Source organism: Tachyglossus aculeatus, chromosome 22 (genome assembly GCF_015852505.1).
Source record: "Tachyglossus aculeatus isolate mTacAcu1 chromosome 22, mTacAcu1.pri, whole genome shotgun sequence".
Taxonomy (NCBI): Eukaryota; Metazoa; Chordata; class Mammalia; order Monotremata; family Tachyglossidae; genus Tachyglossus; species Tachyglossus aculeatus.
In genome coordinates this window covers 47227115-47245974 of record NC_052087.1, presented here as the reverse complement: position 1 = coordinate 47245974, position 18860 = coordinate 47227115, and the positions used below count along the sequence as shown (strand labels likewise).

The 18860-nt window shown below is 46.3% G+C and overlaps 1 protein-coding gene across 1 annotated transcript; it reads right to left on the bottom strand.

Moving 5' to 3' along the window:
- Nucleotides 1-3911: 3911 nt before the first annotated feature.
- LOC119943338 (serum amyloid A protein-like) lies at nt 3912-13026 on the bottom strand. The gene is made up of 4 exons (XM_038764245.1): nt 12921-13026; nt 11505-11623; nt 7099-7237; nt 3912-4179 (listed from the first exon to the last, which is right to left on the bottom strand). Exons 2-4 carry the CDS (start codon nt 11605-11607, stop codon nt 4038-4040), a joined length of 384 nt encoding a protein of 127 aa, XP_038620173.1. The 5' UTR covers nt 11608-11623; nt 12921-13026; the 3' UTR covers nt 3912-4037.
- Between the last annotated feature and the right edge of the window lie 5834 nt (nt 13027-18860).

Below are 18860 nucleotides of genomic sequence, written 5' to 3'. Positions count from 1 at the left end.
CAAAATAAAATAAATAGAATGAATATGTACAAGCAAAATAAATATAGAGTAATAAATACTCATTCATTTAATTGTATTTATTGAGCACTTACTGTGTGCAGAGCACTGGACTAAGAGCTTGGGAAGTCCAAGTTGGCAGCATATAGTGACGGTCCCTACCCAACAGCGGGCTCACAGTCTAGAAGGGGGAGACAGACAACAAAACAAAACATATTAACAAAATAAAATAAATAGAATAAATATGTACAAGTAAAATAGAGTAATAAATATGTACAAACATATATACATATTTTACGTATGAGGTAACTAAGGCCCAGTCTCATCCCCATTTTATTTATTCATTCATTCATTCAATCGTATTTATTGAGCGCTTACTGTGCGCAGAGCACTGTACTAAGCGCTTGGGAAGTACAAGTTGGCAACATATAGTGACGGTCCCTACCCAGCAGTGGGCTCACAGTCGAGAAGGGGGAAACAGACAACCAAACAGAACATATTAACAAAATAAAATAAATAGAATGAATATGTACAAGCAAAATAAATATAGAGTAATAAATACTCATTCATTTAATTGTATTTATTGAGCACTTACTGTGTGCAGAGCACTGGACTAAGAGCTTGGGAAGTCCAAGTTGGCAACATATAGAGACGGTCCCTACCCAACATATCGTTGCGTTGTCCTCTCCCAAATGCCCAGTACAGTGCTTGGCACACAGTAAGCGCTCAATACAAGTGGTGATGATGATGATGATGATGATGATGATGATGATGATGATGATGATGATGATGATGATGATGATGAATGAATGAATGAATGAATGAATGAATGAGGAGGGTTTAAGAGAAGCAGCGTGGCTCAGTGGAAAGAGCCCGGGCTTGGGAGTCCGAGGTCATGGGTTCGAATCCCGGCTCGGCCACTTGTCAGCTGTGTGACTTTGGGCAAGTCACTTCACTTCTCCGGGCCTCAGTTCCCTCATCTGTAAAATGGGGATTATGACTGTGAGCCCCCCGTGGGACAACCTGATCACCTTGTATCCTCCCCAGCGCTTAGAATAGTGCTTTGAACATAGTAAGTGCTTAATAAATGCCATCATTATTATTATTATCGATAAATACAATTGAATGAATGAATGAATGAATTACTAGACTGTGAGCCCGTTGTTGGGTAGGGACCGTCTCTATATGTTGCCAACTTGTACTTCCCAAGCGCTTAGTACAGTGCTCTGCACACAGTAAGTGCTCAGTAAGTATGATTGAATGAATGAATTACTACAAAGAGAAGCAGCGTGGCGCAGTGGAAAGAGCCCGGGCTTTGGAGTCAGAGGTCATGGGTTCGAATCCCCGCTCCGCCACATGTCTGCTGTGTGACCTTGGGCAAGTCACTTAACTTCTCTGAGCCTCAGTTGCCTCATCTGTACAGTGGGGATTGACTGTGAGCCCCCACGTGGGACAGCCCGATCACCTTGTATCCCCCCCAGTGCTTGGCACATAGTAAGCGCTTAACAAATGCCATTATTATTATTATTATTACTACAAATGCATTCAACAAGTCCTCAGTAAAAGCCATTAATTGATTAATTGATTGATTGATTGCCTGGCACATAGTAAGCGCTTAACAAATACCACATTGATTAAGAGCCCTATTTGGGACAGGGACTGTTTCCATCCTGATCATGTTGCATCAGCGTGGCTCCCTGGAAAGAGCAGAGGCTTGGGAGTCAGAGGATGTGGGTTCTAATCCCGGCTCCACCACCTGTCTGCTGTGTGACCTTGGGCAAGTCGCTTCACTTCTCTGTTCCTCAGTGACCTCATCTGGAAAATGGGGATGAAGACTGGGAGCCCCCCGTGGGACAACCTGATCACCTTGTATCCACCCCAGCAGTGCTTGGCACACAGTAAGCGCTTAACAAATACCATGATTATTATTATTATTATCTCTGTTGCACTGTACTCTCCTAAGAGCTTAGTCCAGTGCTCTGCACACAGTAGGTGCTCAATAAATACAATTGATTGATTAACTTCGTTCCAGCCTGACAAGACCAGAGAAGACAGCGGAGGCAGGGTGATGGAAGGCTTTAGAGCAAATGGTGAGGAGTTTTTGTTTGAATGGATAACCACTGGAGATTTTTGAGGACGGGGGTGACATGTCCTGAACGTTTTTGTCGAAAAATGATCCAGACTGCGGAGTGAAGTATGGATTGGAGTGGAGAGAGACAGAAGGTTGGGAGATCAGCAAAGAGGCTGATGCAGAAATGTAGGCTTTTTCTACTAGGCCTCACTGTTTCGTACAGAAAAGCAGCGTGGCCCAGTGGAAAGAGCCCGGGCTCTGGAGTCAGAGGTCGTGGGTTCAAATCCCGGCTCCGCCACTTGTCAGCTGTGTGACTTCGGGTGAGTCACTTCACTTCTCTGAGCCTCAGTTCCCTCATTTGGAAAATGGGGATGAAGACTGTAAGCTTTGGGGATGAAGACTGTAGGCTTTTTCTACTAGGCCTCACTGTTTCATACAGAGAAGCGGCGTGGCTCAGTGGAAAGAGCCCGGGCTCTGGAGTCAGAGGTCGTGGGTTCAAATCCCGGCTCCGCCACTTGTCAGCTGTGTGACTTCGGGCAAGTCACTTCACTTCTCTGGGCCTCAGTTCCCTCATTTGGAAAATGGGGATGAAGACTGTAAGCTTTGGGGATGAAGACTGTAGGCTTTTTCTACTAGGCCTCACTGTTTCATACAGAGAAGCGGCGTGGCTCAGTGGAAAGAGCCCGGGCTCTGGAGTCAGAGGTCGTGGGTTCAAATCCCGGCTCCGCCACTTGTCAGCTGTGTGACTTCGGGCGAGTCACTTCACTTCTCTGGGCCTCAGTTCCCTCATTTGGAAAATGGGGATGAAGACGGTAAGCTTTGGGGATGAAGACTGTAGGCTTTTTCTACTAGGCCTCACTGTTTCATACAGAGAAGTGGCGTGGCTCAGTGGAAAGAGCCCGGGCTTTGGAGTCAGAGGTCGTGGGTTCAAATCCCGGCTCCGCCACTTGTCAGCTGTGTGACTTCGGGCAAGTCACTTCACTTCTCTGGGCCTCAGTTCCCTCATTTGGAAAATGGGGATGAAAACTGTAAGCTTTGGGGATGAAGACTGTAGGCTTTTTCTACTAGGCCTCACTGTTTCATACAGAGAAGCGGCGTGGCCCAGTGGAAAGAGCCCGGGCTTTGGAGTCAGAGGTCGTGGGTTCAATTCCGGCTCCGCCACTTGTCAGCTGTGTGACTTCGGGCAAGTCACTTCACTTCTCTGGGCCTCAGTTCCCTCATTTGGAAAATGGGGATGAAGACGGTAAGCTTTGGGGATGAAGACTGTAGGCTTTTTCTACTAGGCCTCACTGTTTCATACAGAGAAGCGGCGTGGCTCAGTGGAAAGAGCCCGGGCTCTGGAGTCAGAGGTCGTGGGTTCAAATCCCGGCTCCGCCACTTGTCAGCTGTGTGACTTCGGGCAAGTCACTTCACTTCTCTGGGCCTCAGTTCCCTCATCTGGAAAATGGGGGTGAAGACTGCGAGCCCCACGTGGGACAACCTGATCACCTTGTATCCACCCCAGCGCTTAGAACAGTGCTTTGCAGGTGGTAAACGCTCGTTTGTACATATTTGTTACTCTATTTTTTACTTGTACATATCTATTCTATTTATTTTATTTTGTTAGTATGTTTGGTTTTGTTCTCCGTCTCCCCCTTTTAGACTGTGAGCCCACTGTTGGGTAGGGACTGTCTCTAGATGTTGCCAACTTGGACTTCCCAAGCGCTTAGTCCAGTGCTCTGCACACAGTAAGCGCTCAATAAATACGATTGATGATGATGATGATGATGATGATGAACAAATACCAACATTATTATTATTATTCCAGCCCGACGAGGCCAAGCTCAGAAAACACCCAGTTCAGTTAGGATCATCGGTAGGGACATTTATTGAGCGAACACGGTGTCGGGGATGGGCAGAGAAGAGACGGGGCCCCGCTCTCGGGGAGATGACGGTCCGAGGGGAGAGAGAAGGGGGGGACACTCGTAACTCAGTAGTTCTCGTCCAGGCCGGCCGGCCTGTAGCGGTTGGGGTCTCCTCCGCTTCGTCCGTGGCGATTGGCCTCCTGGTCGGCCAGCGAGTCCTCCACTCCCCTCCCGCTGGAGCCTCCCTGCAGGAATTCCCGGCCGTCGCTGGAAAAAGGAAAGCCGTGAGCGGACGGGTCAAATCCCGCCACATCCCACGTCCAGTTCCCCCGGCGTGAGTCCGCTCAGCTCTGGGGTGTGGATGGGTGTGAGGGGCAGAAAGACGAATCCCATTGAGGAGAAAACCCTGCGTAATAATTATTGTAATTGTGATACTTCTGAAACACTTGCTATGTGCCAGACACTGTACTAAGCGCTAGATAACACCCACCTCCCAGAAAGTCCCCAGGTACCGTGCCCAGCTCGGCCCAAATTCAACGAGCAAGCTCAAGGATGAGACTGCACGTCGCTGCGAACAGAGGGAGCCATGAGTGGACGGGTCAAATCCCACCACATCCCACGTCCAGTTCCCCCCCGGCGTGAGTCCGCTCAGCTCTGGGTGGGCTCTCGCCCTCCCTGTTGGGGCCGGGGCAGAGAGATGTCTCCCAGTGAGGGGGAAAATCCATCTTGACTCTATGTATATATGGTTGTACATATTTCTTACTCTATTTATTTATTTATTTATTTATCTTGTACATTTCTATCCTATTTACTTTATTTTGTTGGTATGTTTGGTTCTGTTCTCTGTCTCCCCCTTTTAGACTGTGAGCCCACTGTTGGGTAGGGACTGTCTCTATGTGTTGCCAATTTGTACTTCCCAAGCGCTCAGTACAGTGCTCTGCACATAGTAAGCGCTCAATAAATACGATTGATTGATTGATTGACTCCCACGACAGGTGGTGGGAGTAGAAGTCATTCATTCATTCATTCGTATTTATTGAGCGCTTACCGTGTGCAGAGCACTGGACTAAGCGCCCGGGAAGAACAAGTCGGCAACGTCTAGAGACGGTCCCTACCCAACGACGGGTTCACAGTCTAGAAGGGGGAGACAGACGACAAAACATGTGGACAGGTGGCAAGTCAGCAGAATAAATAGAAGTAAAGCTAGGTTCATTCATTCAGTCGTATCTACTCCCCATGTGGGGTGACCGACTCAAACTAGAGTCAGCAAGTTTGCTGTTAATAATAATAATTACGGTATTCCTTAAGCGCTTACTATGTGTCAAGCACTGTTCTAAGCACTGGGGTAGATAGATACAATGCCCTCCCTCCGCACATCCGCCGACCTAGCTCTCTTCCTCCCTTCAAGGCCCTACTGAGAGCTCACCTCCTCCTGGAGGCCTTCCCACACTGAGCTCCCCTCTTTCTCTCCCCCTCTCCATCCTCCCCCACAGCACCTGTGTATATATATATATATATGTTTGTATTTATTACTGTTTGTACACAGCACCTGTGTGTATATATATATATATGTTTGTATTTATTACTGTTTGTACATATTTATTCTATGTATTTTATTTTGTTAATATGTTTTGTTTCGCTGTCTGTCTCCCCCTTCTAGACTGTGAGCCCGCCGTTGGGTAGGGACCGGCTCTAGATGTTGCCAACTTGGACTTCCCAAGCGCTTAGTCCAGTGCTCTGCACACAGTAAGCGCTCAATAAATACGATTGAATGAATGAATGAATAAATAAAACGGGGATGAGACTGGGCCTCAGTTACCTCACCTGTAAAATATGTATATATGTTTGAAAATATTGATTACTCTATTTTGCTTGTACATTATTTATTCTATTTATTTTATTTTGTTAATATGTCTTGTTTCACTGTCTGTCTCCCCCTTCTAGACTGTGAGCCCGCCGTTGGGTAGGGACCGGCTCTAGATGTTGCCAACTTGGACTTCCCAAGCGCTTAGTCCAGTGCTCTGCACACAGTAAGCGCTCAATAAATACGATTGAATGAATGAATGAATAAATAAAATGGGGATGAGACTGGGCCTCAGTTACCTCACCTGTAAAATATGTATATATGTTTGTACATATTTATTACTCTATTTATTTTGCTTGTACATTATTTATTCTATTTATTTTATTTTGTTAATATGTCTTGTTTCGCTGTCTGTCTCCCCCTTCTAGACTGTGAGCCCGCCGTTGGGTAGGGACCGTCTCTAGATGTTGCCAACTTGGACTTCCCAAGCGCTTAGTCCAGTGCTCTGCACACAGTAAGCGCTCAATAAATACGATTGAATGAATGAATGAATAAATAAAACGGGGATGAGACTGGGCCTCAGTTACCTCACCTGTAAAATATGTATATATGCTTGTACATAATTATTACTCTATTTATTTTACTTGTACATATTTATTCTATTTATTTTATTTTGTTAATATGTTTGGTTTTGTTGTCTGTCTCCCCCTTCTTGACTGTGAACCCACTGTTGGATAGGGACCGTCTCTATATGTTGCCAACTTGTACTTCCCAAGTGCTTAGTCCAGTGCTCTGCACACAGTAAGCGCTCAATAAATACGATTGATTGATTGATTAATTGATTGATTGATAATAAATACGATTGAATGAATGAATGAATGAATAAAATGGGGATTGAGACTGTGAGCCCCACATGGGACAGGGACTGTGTCCATCCTGTTTTGCTTATATCCAACCCCAGCAGGTCCGCGCCTCCCAAATGTACAGGGCCCCAAGGCCCTACTGAGAGCTCACCTCCTCCAGGAAGCCTTCCCAGACTGAGCCCCTTCCCTCCTCTCCCCCTCATCTCCCTCTCCATCCCCCCATCTTACTTCCTTCCCTTCCCCACAGCACCTGTATATATGTATATATGTTTGTACATATTTATTACTTTATTTATTTATTTTACTTGTACATACTTATTCTATTTATTTTATTTTGTTAGTATGTTTGGTTTTGTTCTCTGTCTCCCCCTTTTAGAGTGCGAGCCCGCTGTTGGGCAGGGACTGTCTCTATATGTTGCCAATTTGTACTTCCCAAGCGCTTAGTCCAGTGCTCTGCACACAGTAAGCGCTCAATAAATACGATTGATGATGATGATGATGATGATGATGATGTATTACCTGATGACTTCCGCCGCCCAGGCACCCCCCGGTCCCCTCTTGGCAGCGTCGTAATTGCCCCGAGCGTGGAAGTATTTATCTGAATTTTTATAGTTGGCTTCACGCATGTCCAAATAGGCTCTCAACATATCCCAGGTCCCTGGATGGAGAAAATGACAGAAGGAACATGACCGAAAAGCAGCAAAACCTGCAGGGAATTGAACCGCTCTACCTGTTTCGGCCTTTCTTCTCCGTAACGCAGGGGCAGCCTTACGATTCAATGCTGATCCCTATGGAAATGCCGATTGAATGGACTATTTCATTCGTTCAGTTGTATTTATTGAGCGCTTACCGCGTATTGATGATGATGATGGTATTTGTTAAGCGCTTACTATGTGCAAAGCACTGTTCTGTATTGAGTAATAATAATAACGAAAATGGCATTGGTTAAGCGCTTGCCATGTGCCAAGCACTGTTCCAAGCGCTGGGGGGATACAAGGTAAACACACCGTCTCACATGGGGCTCACAGTCTTCATCCCCATTTTACAGATGAGGTAGCTGAGGCCCAGACAATAATAATAATAATGATGGCATTTATTAAGCGCTTACTATGTGCAAAGCACTGCTCTAAGCACTGGGGAGGTTACAAGGTGATCAAGTTGTCCCACGGGGGGCTCACAGTCTTAATCCCCGTTTTACAGATGAGGTAGCTGAGGCCCAGAGAATAATAATAGCGATGATGGCATTTATTAAGCGCTTACTATGTGCAAAGCCCTGTTCTAAGCGCTGGGGAGGTTACAAGGTGATCAAGTTGTCCCATGGGGGGCTCACAATCTTAATCCCCATTTTACAGATGAGGTAGCTGAGGCCCAGAGAATAATAATAGCAATGATGGCATTTCTTAAGCGCTTACTATGTGCAAAGCACTGTTCCAAGCGCTGGGGAGGTTACAAGGTGATCAAGTTGTCCCATGGGGGGCTCACAGTCTTAATCCCTGTTTTACAGATGAGGTAGCTGAGGCCCAGAGAATAATAATATAATAATAATGACATTTATTAAGCGCTTACTATGTGCAAAGCCCTGTTCTAAGCGCTGGGGAGGTTACAAGGTGATCAGGTTGTCCCACGGGTGGCTCACAGTCTTAATCCCCGTTTTACAGATGAGGGAGCTGAGGCCCAGAGAATAATAATAGTAATGATGGCATTTATTAAGCGCTTACTATGTGCAAAGCACTGTTCTAAGCGCTGGGGAGGTTACAAGGTGATCAAGTTGTCCCACGGGGGGCTCACCGTCTTAATCCCTGTTTTACAGATGAGGTAGCTGAGGCCCAGAGAATAATAATAGTAATGATGGCATTTATTAAGCGCTTACCATGTGCAAAGCACTGTTCTAAGCGCTGGGGAGGTTACAAGGTGATCAAGTTGTCCCACGGGGGGCTCACAGTCTTAATCCCCGTTTTACAGATGAGGGAGCTGAGGCCCAGAGAATAATAATAATACTAATAATAATAATAATGATGATGGCATTTATTAAGCACTTACTATGTGCAAAGCACTGTTCTAAGCGCTGGGGAGGTTACAAGGTGATCAAGTTATCCTACGGGGGGCTCACAGTCATAATCCCCATTTTACAGATGAGGTAGCTGAGGCCCAGAGAATAATAATAGTAATGATGGCATTTATTAAGCGCTTATCAAGCGCTTAGTACAGTGCTCTGCACACAGTAAGTGCTCAATGAATACAATTGATTGATTGATTGATTACTATGTGCAAAGCACTGTTCTAAGCACTGGGGAGGTTACAAGGTGGTCAAGTTGTCCCACGGGGGGCTCACACACAGTCTTAATCCCCATTTTACAGATGAGGTAGCTGAGGCCCAGAGAATAATAATAGTAATGATGGCATTTATTAAGCGCTTACTATGTGCAAAGCCCTGTTCTAAGCGCTGGGGAGGTTACAAGGTGATCAAGTTGTCCCATGGGGGGCTCACAGTCTTAATCCTCATTTTACAGATGAGGTAGCTGAGGCCCAGAGAATAATGATAATGATGATGGATTTATTAAGCGCTTACTATGTGCAAACCACTGTTCTAAGCGCTGGGGAGGTTACAAGGTGATCAAGTTGTCCCACGGGGGGCTCACAGTCTTAATCCCCGTTTTACAGATGAGGTAGCTGAGGCCCAGAGAATAATAATAGTAATGATGGCATTTATTAAGCACTTACTATGTGCAAAGCACTGTTCTAAGCGCTGGGGAGGTTACAAGGTGATCAAGTTGTCCCACGGGGGGATCACCGTCTTAATCCCCGTTTTACAGATGAAGTAGCTGAGGCCCAGAGAATAATAATAATAATAATAATGGCATTTATTGAGCACTTACTATGTGCAAAGCACTGTTCTAAGCGCTGGGGAGGTTACAAGGTGATCAAGTTGTCCCACGGGGGGCTCACAGTCTTAATCCCCGTTTTACAGATGAGGTAGCTGAGGCCCAGAGAATAATGATAATGATGATGGCATTTATTAAGCACTTACTATGTGCAAAGCACTGTTCTAAGCGCTGGGGAGGTTACAAGGTGATCAAGTTGTTCCACGGGGGGCTCACAGTCTTATTCCCCATTTTACAGATGAGGTAGCTGAGGCCCAGAGAATAATGATAATGGCATTTATTAAGCACTTACTATGTGCAAAGCACTGTTCTAAGCGCTGGGGAGGTTACAAGGTGATCAGGTTGTCCCACGGTGGGCTCACCGTCTTTATCCCCATTTTACAGATGAGGTAGCTGAGGCCCAGAGAATAATAATAGTAATGATGGCATTTATTAAGCGCTTACTATGTGCAAAGCACTGTTCTAAGTGCTGGGGAAGTTACAAAGTGATCAGGTTGTCCCACTGGGGGCTCACAGTCTTAATCCCCATTTTACAGATGAGGTAACTGAGGCCCAGAGAAGTGAAGTGACTTGCCCAAAGTCACCCAGCTGGTAATTGGCAGAGCTGGGATTTGAACCCATGACCTCTGACTCCAAAGCCCGGGCTCTTTCCAACTGAGCCACGCTGCTTCTCCTTCTTTTATGCTTTCCTTTTTCTCAACTCTAGTGCCACATTTTGAGGCCAGCTCCATTTCCACCAAGGGTAATGGATCAGCGTGGCTCAGTGGAAAAGAGCCCGGGCTTGGGAATCAGGAGTCGTGGGTTCGAATCCCGGCTCTGCCAATTGTCAGCTGGGTGACTTCGGGCAAGTCACTTCACTTCTCTGTGCCTCAGTTCCCTCATCTGGAAAATGGGGATGAAGAATGTGAGCCCCCCGTGGGACAACCTGATTACCTTGGAACCTCCCCAGTGCTTAGAACAGTGCTTTGCACATAGTAAGCGCTTAATAAACGCCATCATTATTATTATTATTATTCTAATCCCGGCTCCGCCACTTGTCAGCTGGGTGACTTTGGGCAAGTCACTTCACTTCTCCGTGCCTCACTTACCTCATCTGTAAAATGGGGATGAAGACTGTGAGCCCCACGTGGGACAACCTGATTACCTTGCATCTACTCCAGCGCTTTGAACAGTGCTTGGCACAAGGTAAGTGCTTAACAAATACCATTTTAATAATAATAGTCCATCAGCCAGTGATATTTATTGAGCGCTTACTGTGTGCAGAGCACTGTACTGAGCACTTGGCAAGTCACTTCACTTCTCCATGCCTCACTTACCTCATCTGTAAAATGGGGATGAAGACTGTGAGCCCCACGTGAGACAAGCTGATTACCTTGCATCTACTCCAGCGCTTAGAACAGTGCTTGGCACAAAGTAAGCGCTTAACAAATACCATTTTAATAATAATAATCCATCAGCCAGTGATATTTATTGAGCACTTACTGCGTGCAGAGCACTATACTGAGCACTTGGCAAGTCACTTCACTTCTCGGTGCCTCACTCACCTCATCTGTAAAATGGGGATGAAGACTGTGAGCCCCACGTGGGACAAGCGGATTACCTTGCATCTACTCCAGCGCTTAGAACAGTGCTTGTCACAAAGTAAGCACTTAACAAATACCATTTTAATAATAATAATCCATCAGCCAGTGATATTTATTGAGCACTTACTGCGTGCAGAGCACTATACTGAGCACTTGGCAAGTCACTTCACTTCTTGGTGCCTCACTCACCTCATCTGTAAAATGGGGATGAAGACTGTGAGCCCCACGTGGGACAACCTGATCACCTTGTATCCCCCCAGCGCATAGAACAGTGCTTTGCACAGAGTAAGCGCTTCACAAATACCATCATTATTATTATTATTAGAGAGGATCTAGAGGAAATAAACGTGACCAAATCCTTTAATCCTAGCTCCTTCGGGGCAGTGGAGTCTTACCTTCAAGCGCTTAGTACAGTGCTCTGCACATAGTAAGCGCTCAATAAATATGATTGATTGATTACCTTGACCAGCCTCTTTAATGAATCTTCCAGAGTCCAGGAACCAGTTCTGGCTGTGGGCACCCAGAGCCAAGGAGAAGAGCAAGATGAAGACAAACAGCTTCATTGTGCCTCGTTCTGAGCTGAAAGACAAAATAGAGGAAATCTAATTGAGGGGTTTTTTCCAAGGTTCCTTCCGTTCCTTCTGAACAATCCATCCAGTTCTCCAGTTTCGCTGATTTTGACTAGGCTTTGTGGAAAAAATGGGTTTTACGGAAATAGTCCATTTAGGCCTCCGATCGAGTAATAATTGTTGGGTTTTTTAAGCGCTTATTCTGTGCCAAGCAAAAGCGCCGAGGTAGGTCCAATAGAATATACTTGTCCATATCTATTCTATTTATTTTATTTTGTTAGCATGTTTGGTTTTGTTCTCTGTCTCCCCCTTTTAGACTGTGAGCCCACTGTTGGGTAGGGACTGTCTAGAGATGTTGCCAATTTGTACTTCCCAAGCGCTTAGTACAGTGCTCTGCACATAGTAAGCGCTCAATAAATACGATTGATGATGATGATCTATTCTATTTATTTTATTTTGTTAGTAGGTTTGGTTTTGTTGTCTGTCTCCCCCTTTTAGACTGTGAGCCCACTGTTGGGTAGGGACTGTCTCTGTATGTTGCCAATTTGTACTTCCCAAGCGCTTAGTACAGTGCTCTGCACATAGTAAGCGCTCAATAAATACGATTGATGATGATGATGATGATGATAAATAGAAAATTATTTTATTTATTTTGTTAACAATGTGCATCTAGCTTTATTTCTATTTTATTCTGATGACTTGACACCTGTCCACATGTTTGGTTTCGGTGTCTGTCTCCCCCTTCTATTCATTTCATTCGTTCGTTCAATCGTATTTATTGAGCGCTTGCTGTGTGCAGGGCACTGTACTAAGCGCCTGGGAAGGACAAGTCGGCAACATATAGAGACGGTCCCTACCCAACAACGGATGCCGGACACGGTTCCTTTAGGAAGAAAGGGAGAGGGATGGGGAGGGAAGAAGGGAAAGAATGAGGGAAAGTGGGAGGGAGCGATGGATGGATGGAGAGAGAATGCGTGAGAGGGAGATTGTCAGCCGTGTGACCTTGGGCAAGTCACTTCACTTCTCTTGGCCTCAGTTACCGCTTCTGTAAAATGGGGATGAAGACTGTGAGCCCCACCTGGGACAACCTGATACCTTGTATCTACCCCAGCGCTTAGAACAGTGCTTGGCACGTAGTAAGCGCTTAACAAATGCCATCATTATTATTATTGAGAGAGGCAGAGTCAGGGAGAGAGAAAGAATCCAGTGAACTCATATCTGGCTTAAATTCCCTATTTTAACTCCAGTATATCAGCTAAAAGAATTTTCTAATTCACGAAGAAAGGCTTCATGTAAAGAATGCTTACCTTTGCCGGGTTATGTCTTTTCCCGCTAAGTCAGGATTTCTGCTGCTGCTTTGCACTCAAGAGGAGCTCACATTTATACAAATCGTCTCATCTCCTGGAACCAATCGGAAAGAATAAGGTAATTCTGTAAATTCCAAATACCCGATTCCTGTAAGCTAAGCAGAATACCTTGGGCAATCTCATTTGGGAAGTTCTTCCCGTGAATTTCCCTACAATGTTTACTTTTTGCCTTCATTTTCAGTAGGCGAGGGAGGGTTTTCTCTCTGTGTGCAGTTCATTCATGGCAGTTTTCCAAAGGTTTCGAGCAAACATCATCGATATTGTCCTCGGTTCACTTTTTCACTCATTTGTCATTTGTCCCCCCATGGAAAAAAAATTACCTATTTAATCCTTCATAGCAAATCAGACTCATCAACCCTCCCTCAGTCTACATAATTAATTGTAATCACTCTGAAAAGTGGAATCCAAAAACTCAGAGGCCTCCCCACATTTTATTCATTCCTTCCTTCGTATTTATTGAGCGTTTACTGTGTGCAGAGCACTGCATGGCGTAGAGGACTGGGAGTATTTATTGAGCGCTTACTGTGTGCAAAGCACTGTGCTGAGTGCTGGGGGAGTATAACAATAAGCACTGAGCACTTACTGTGTGCAAAGCATTGTACTAAGAACTTGGGGGAGTATAATATAACAATATAGCAGACAACAGTCCCTGCCTTCGGTGAGCTTCCAGTCTGGAGGGGAGACAGACAATAATAGAAATAAATAAATTACAGAGATCTTGTGGGACAGGAACTGTGTCCAACCTGATTAGTATTTAACGGTAATTGACACATAGAAAGCAATCAATCAATCAATCAGTCGTATTTATTGAGCGCTTACTGTGTGCAGAGCACTGTACTAAGCGCTTGGGAAGTACAAGTTGGCAACATATAGAGATGGCCCCTACCTAACAGTGGGCTCACAGTCTAGAAGGGGGAGACAGAGAACAAAACCAAACATATTAACAAACCAAAATAAATAGAATAGATATGTACAAGTAAAATAAATCAATAAATAGAGTAATAAATATGTACAAACATATATACATATATACAGGTTCTGTGGGGAAGGGAAGGAGGTAAGGCGGGGGGAATGGAGATGGGGAGGAGAGGGAGAGGAAGGAGGGGGCTCAGTCTGGGAAGGCCTCCTGGAGGAGGTGAGCTCTCAGTAGGGCCTTGAAGGAAGAAAGAGAGCTAGCTTGGTGGATGGGCAGAGGGAGGCCATTCCAGGCCCGGGGGATGACGTGGGCCGGGGGTCGATGGCGGGACAGGTGAGAGCGAGGCCTAATGGGGAGGAGATTAGCGGCGGAGGAGCGGAGGGTGCGGGCTGGGCTGGAGAAGGAGAGAAGGGAGGGGAGGGAGGACGGGGCGAGGGGATGGGTGTATGGACAGCCTTGAAGCCCAGGGTGAGGAGTTTCTGCCTGATGCATAGGTTGATTGGTAGCCACTGGAGATTTTTGAGGAGGGGAGTAACATGCCCAGAGCGTTTCTGGACAAAGACAATCCGGGCAGCAGCATGAAGTATGGATTGAAGTGGGGAGAGACACGAGGATGGGAGATCAGAGAGGAGGCTGATACAGTAGTCCAGATGGGATAGGGTGAGAGCTTGAACAAGCAGGGTAGCGGTATGGATGGAGAGGAAAGGGCGGATCTTGGCAATGTTGCGGAGGTGAGACCGGCTGGTTTTGGTGACGGCTTGGATGTGAGGGGTGAACGAGAGTGCGGAGTCGAGGATGACACCAAGTTTGCGGGCTTGTGAGACGGGAAGGATGGTAGTGCCGTCAACAGTGATGGGAAAGTCAGGGAGAGGGCAGGGTTTGGGAGGGAAGACAAGGAGTTCAGTCTTCGACATGTTGAGCTTTAGGTGGCGGGCAGACATCCAGATGGAGATGTCCTGAAGGCAGGAGGAGACGTGAGCCTGGAGGGAGGGGGAGAGAGCAGGGGCAGAGATGTAGATTTGGGTGTCATCAGCGTAGAGATGATAGTTGAAGCTGTGGGAGCGAATGAGGTCACCAAGGGAGCGAGTGTAGATCGAGAACAGAAGGGGACCAAGAACTGAACCTTGAGGAACCCCCACAGTAAGGGGATGGGAGGGGGAGGAGGAGCCTGCAAAAGAGACTGAGAAAGAACGACCGGAGAGATAAGAGGAGAACCAGGAGAGAACGGAGTCTGTGAAGCCAAGGTCGGATACTGTGTTGAAGAGAAGGGGGTGGGCCACAGTGTCGAAGGCAGCTGCGAGGTCGAGGAGGATTAGGACAGAGTATGAGCCGTTGGATTTGGCAAGCAGGAGGTCATTGGTGACCTTTGAGAGGGCAGTTTCCGTGGAATGTAGGGGACGGAAGCCAGACTGGAGGGGGTCGAGGAGAGAGTTGTTGTTGAGGAATTCTCGGCAGCGCGAGTAGACAACTCGTTCAAGGAGTTTGGAAAGGAATGGTAGGAGGGAGATGGGGCGATAACTAGAAGGTGAGGTGGGGTCAAGGGAGGGTTTTTTCAGGATGGGAGAGACATGGGCATGTTTGAAGGCAGAGGGGAAGGAACCAGTGGAGAGTGAGCGGTTGAAGATGGAAGTTAAGGAGGGGAGAAGGGACGGAGCGAGAGATTTTATGAGATGAGAGGGAATTGGGGTCAGATGCACAGGTGGCCGGAGTAGCACTTGAGAGGAGGGAGGAGAGCTCCTCTGAGGATACTGCTGGGAAGGATGGGAGAGTAGCAGACAGTGTTGAGAGCTGGGGGTTTGGAGAAGCGGGGGGAGTGACTTTGGGGAGGTCAGACCTGATGGATTTAATTTTATTAATGAAGTAGGAGGCCTTAACAAAACCCAGAAAAAAGGGGGTCTGATGCCCCCTCAGGACTGGAAATGGGGCAGACCATCTGAAAACCAGACTGTCTGGCCTAAAATGGGAAGAATGGCCATCCCAAATGCTAGTTATTTTTTTAATGGTATTTGTTAAGTGCTTATTATGTGCCAGGCACTCTACTAAGCTCTGGGGTCGATATGAGCAAATCAGGTTGGACACAGTCCTTATCCCGTATCGGGCTCACAGTCTTCATCCTCATTTTCCAGATGAGGGAACTCAGGCCCAGAGAAGTGGAATGACTTGTCCAAGGTCACACAGAAGACAAAGGGTGGATCTGGGATTAGAACCCAGGTCCTTCTAACTCCCAGGCTGGGCTCTCTCTACTAGACTACCCTGCTTCTTGTTACTTGTTAGAGCTAAAGAGCAGAAGATAACTGAGACTAATAGTAATAATAATGATGGTATTTGTTGGGCGCTTACTATATGCCAAGCACTGTTCTAAGCCCTGAGGTAGATAAGAGGTGATCAGGTTGTCCCACGTGGGGCTCACAGTCTTCATCCCCATTTTACAGATGAGGCAACAAACTGAGGCCCAGACAAGTGAAGTGACTTAATAATAATAATAATAATGATGGTATTTGTTAAGCGCTTACTATGTGCAAAGCACTGTTCTAAGCGCTGGGGTAGATACAAGGTGATCAAATTGTCCCACATGGGGCTCACAGTCTTAGTCCCCATTTTGCAGAGGAGGGAACTGAGGCAAAGAGAAGTGAAGTGACTTGCCCAAGGTCACCCAGCAGACAAGAGGCAGAGCCGGGATTAGAACCCATGACCTTCTGACCCCCTTGGCCCATTCTGTAGCCACTATGCCAGTGACTTGCCCAAGTGACTAGCTCGTTCTACTAGGCCACATAGTACCTTTCATCTCTGTCTCCCCCCTTTTAGACTGTGAGCCCACTGTTGGGTAGGGACTGTCTCTATATGTTGCCAATTTGTACTTCCCAAGCGCTTAGTACAGTGCTCTGCACATAGTAAGCGCTCAATAAATATGATTGATGATTGATGATGATGATGATGAGGGGAAGGGGAGAAAGGGAAGGGGAAGACATGATGTGGGGTGTGGATGACTGCAAGAGCCTTTTGAAAGATTGCACGTGGGAAAAAGGCATTATCTAATAATAATAATGATGGCATTTATTAAGCACTTACTATGTGCCAAGCCCTGTTCTAAGCGCTGGGGTAGATATAAAAAAAATGATGGCATTTATTAAGCGCTTACTATGTGCAAAGCACTGTTCTAAGCGCTGGGGGGGATACAATGTGATCAAGTTGTCCCACGTGGGGCTCACAGCCTTCATCTCCATTTTTACAGCCGAGGGAACTGAGGCCCAGAGAAGTGAAGTGACCTGCCCGAGGTCACACAGCAGACTTGTGGTGGAGCCGGGATTCGAACCCATGACCCCTGACTCCAAAGCCCGGGCTCTTTCCACTGAGCCACACTGCTTCTCTATATGACTATCAGGTTGTCCCACGTGGGGCCTCACGGTTTTAACCCCCGTTTTCCGGATGAGGTGACTGAGGCCCAGAGAAGTTAAAGCGACTCGCCCAAAGTCAATCAATCAATCAATCAATCAATCAATCAATCAATCGTATTTATTGAGCGCTTACTATGTGCAGAGCACTGTACTAAGCGCTTGGGAAGTACAAATTGGCAACACATAGAGACAGTCCCTACCCAACAGCGGGCTCACAGTCTAAAAGGGGGAGACAGAGAACAAAACCAAACATACCAACAAAATAAAATAAATAGGATAGTGTTGTCCACAGCGGACTTGACATGACTGACTCCATTTTGTGTATGCTAACAGTAACCCTCCATTTTGTGCAGGCTGAGAGAACAACTCCTTTTTGTATTGTCTGCAACAGATGCCTTCAAGGCAATGAACAAGTAACACTTATATATGTAAGGTCGTAGGTCTGACGACATCCTGACAACATAAGATAACAGAATTTAGGACTACATCCTGACTAGACAGTGACAACAGAAGATAACAGAATTTAGGATGACATCCTGACAAGACAGTAACAACAGAAGATAACGGAATTTACACACCTATTAATACAAGGCCATAAGGCAGATAACAACCACCTTAACAAGGCAGTAAAATCATAGAATTTACAGCATCCTGTCGGTCCTAATTGGATTCCTGAAATTCCTAAATGCTCCCTCCCATGTTGCTGTGACTCAATAAAAGACACAGTGAGAATGGGATTGGGGCTGCTTGTCACTCGTCCCTCTCCCGGGAGGTGAACGGGCAGGTAGCCACTTTCCTTCTTTGCTGCTCCATCTGAACTCATGTCTCCGACTCATTTTTCCCATCTGCGTCACCACCCCGGGTACAAGAACCCTGCGGCCGATTTACACCGATTAACCTATTTTGCACCCTACTTGTCGATAACAGTAGAAATGTACAAGTAAAATAAATAAATAAAGTCACCCAGCTGACAAGTGGCGGAGCCGGGATTTGAACCCGTGACCTCTGACTCCAAAGCCCGGGCTCTTTCCACTGGGGTCTCGCTGCTTCCCTGGGTTGGATGGGTTCCCGGAGGTCAGGACTTTTGATGCCGAGCCAGGAACCGCTTACCGTAACGTGAGGCTGGGCAGAGGGTTTTCATAACAGCCGAGAGGGACTTTGCTTTGTGAGTTTCTAAAATCTACTCATGCATTCATTCAATCGTATTTATTGAGCGCTTACTGTGTGCAGAGCACTGGACTAAGCGCTTGGGAAGTACAAGTTGGCAACATATAGAGACCCAGCAGCACAGTTTCAGTTACAGAGAAGCAGCATGGCCTTGTGGAAAGAGCCCGGGATCGGGAGTCCGAGGACCTGGGTTCTAAAATAAACTGCAGTACCTGTATATATGTATATATGTTTGTACGTCTTTATTACTCTATTTATTTATATATTTTACTTGTACATATTTATTCTATTTATTTTATTTTGTTAGTATGTTTGGTTTTGTTCTCTGTCTCCCCCTTTTAGACTGTGAGCCCACTGTTGGGTAGGGACCGTCTCTATATGTTGCCAACTTGTGCTTCCCAA

Coding starts and splice junctions, on each gene's coding strand:
- LOC119943338 (XM_038764245.1), bottom strand. CDS start 11,607: ATGAAGCTGTTTGTCTTCATCTTGCTCTTCTCCTTGGCTCTGGGTGCC. Junction 7,238..11,504: donor CATTAAAGAGGCTGGTCAAG/GTAATCAATCAA, acceptor TTCTCCATCCAG/GGACCTGGGATATGTTGAGA. Junction 4,180..7,098: donor TGGGCGGCGGAAGTCATCAG/GTAATACATCAT, acceptor TCCTTTTTCCAG/CGACGGCCGGGAATTCCTGC.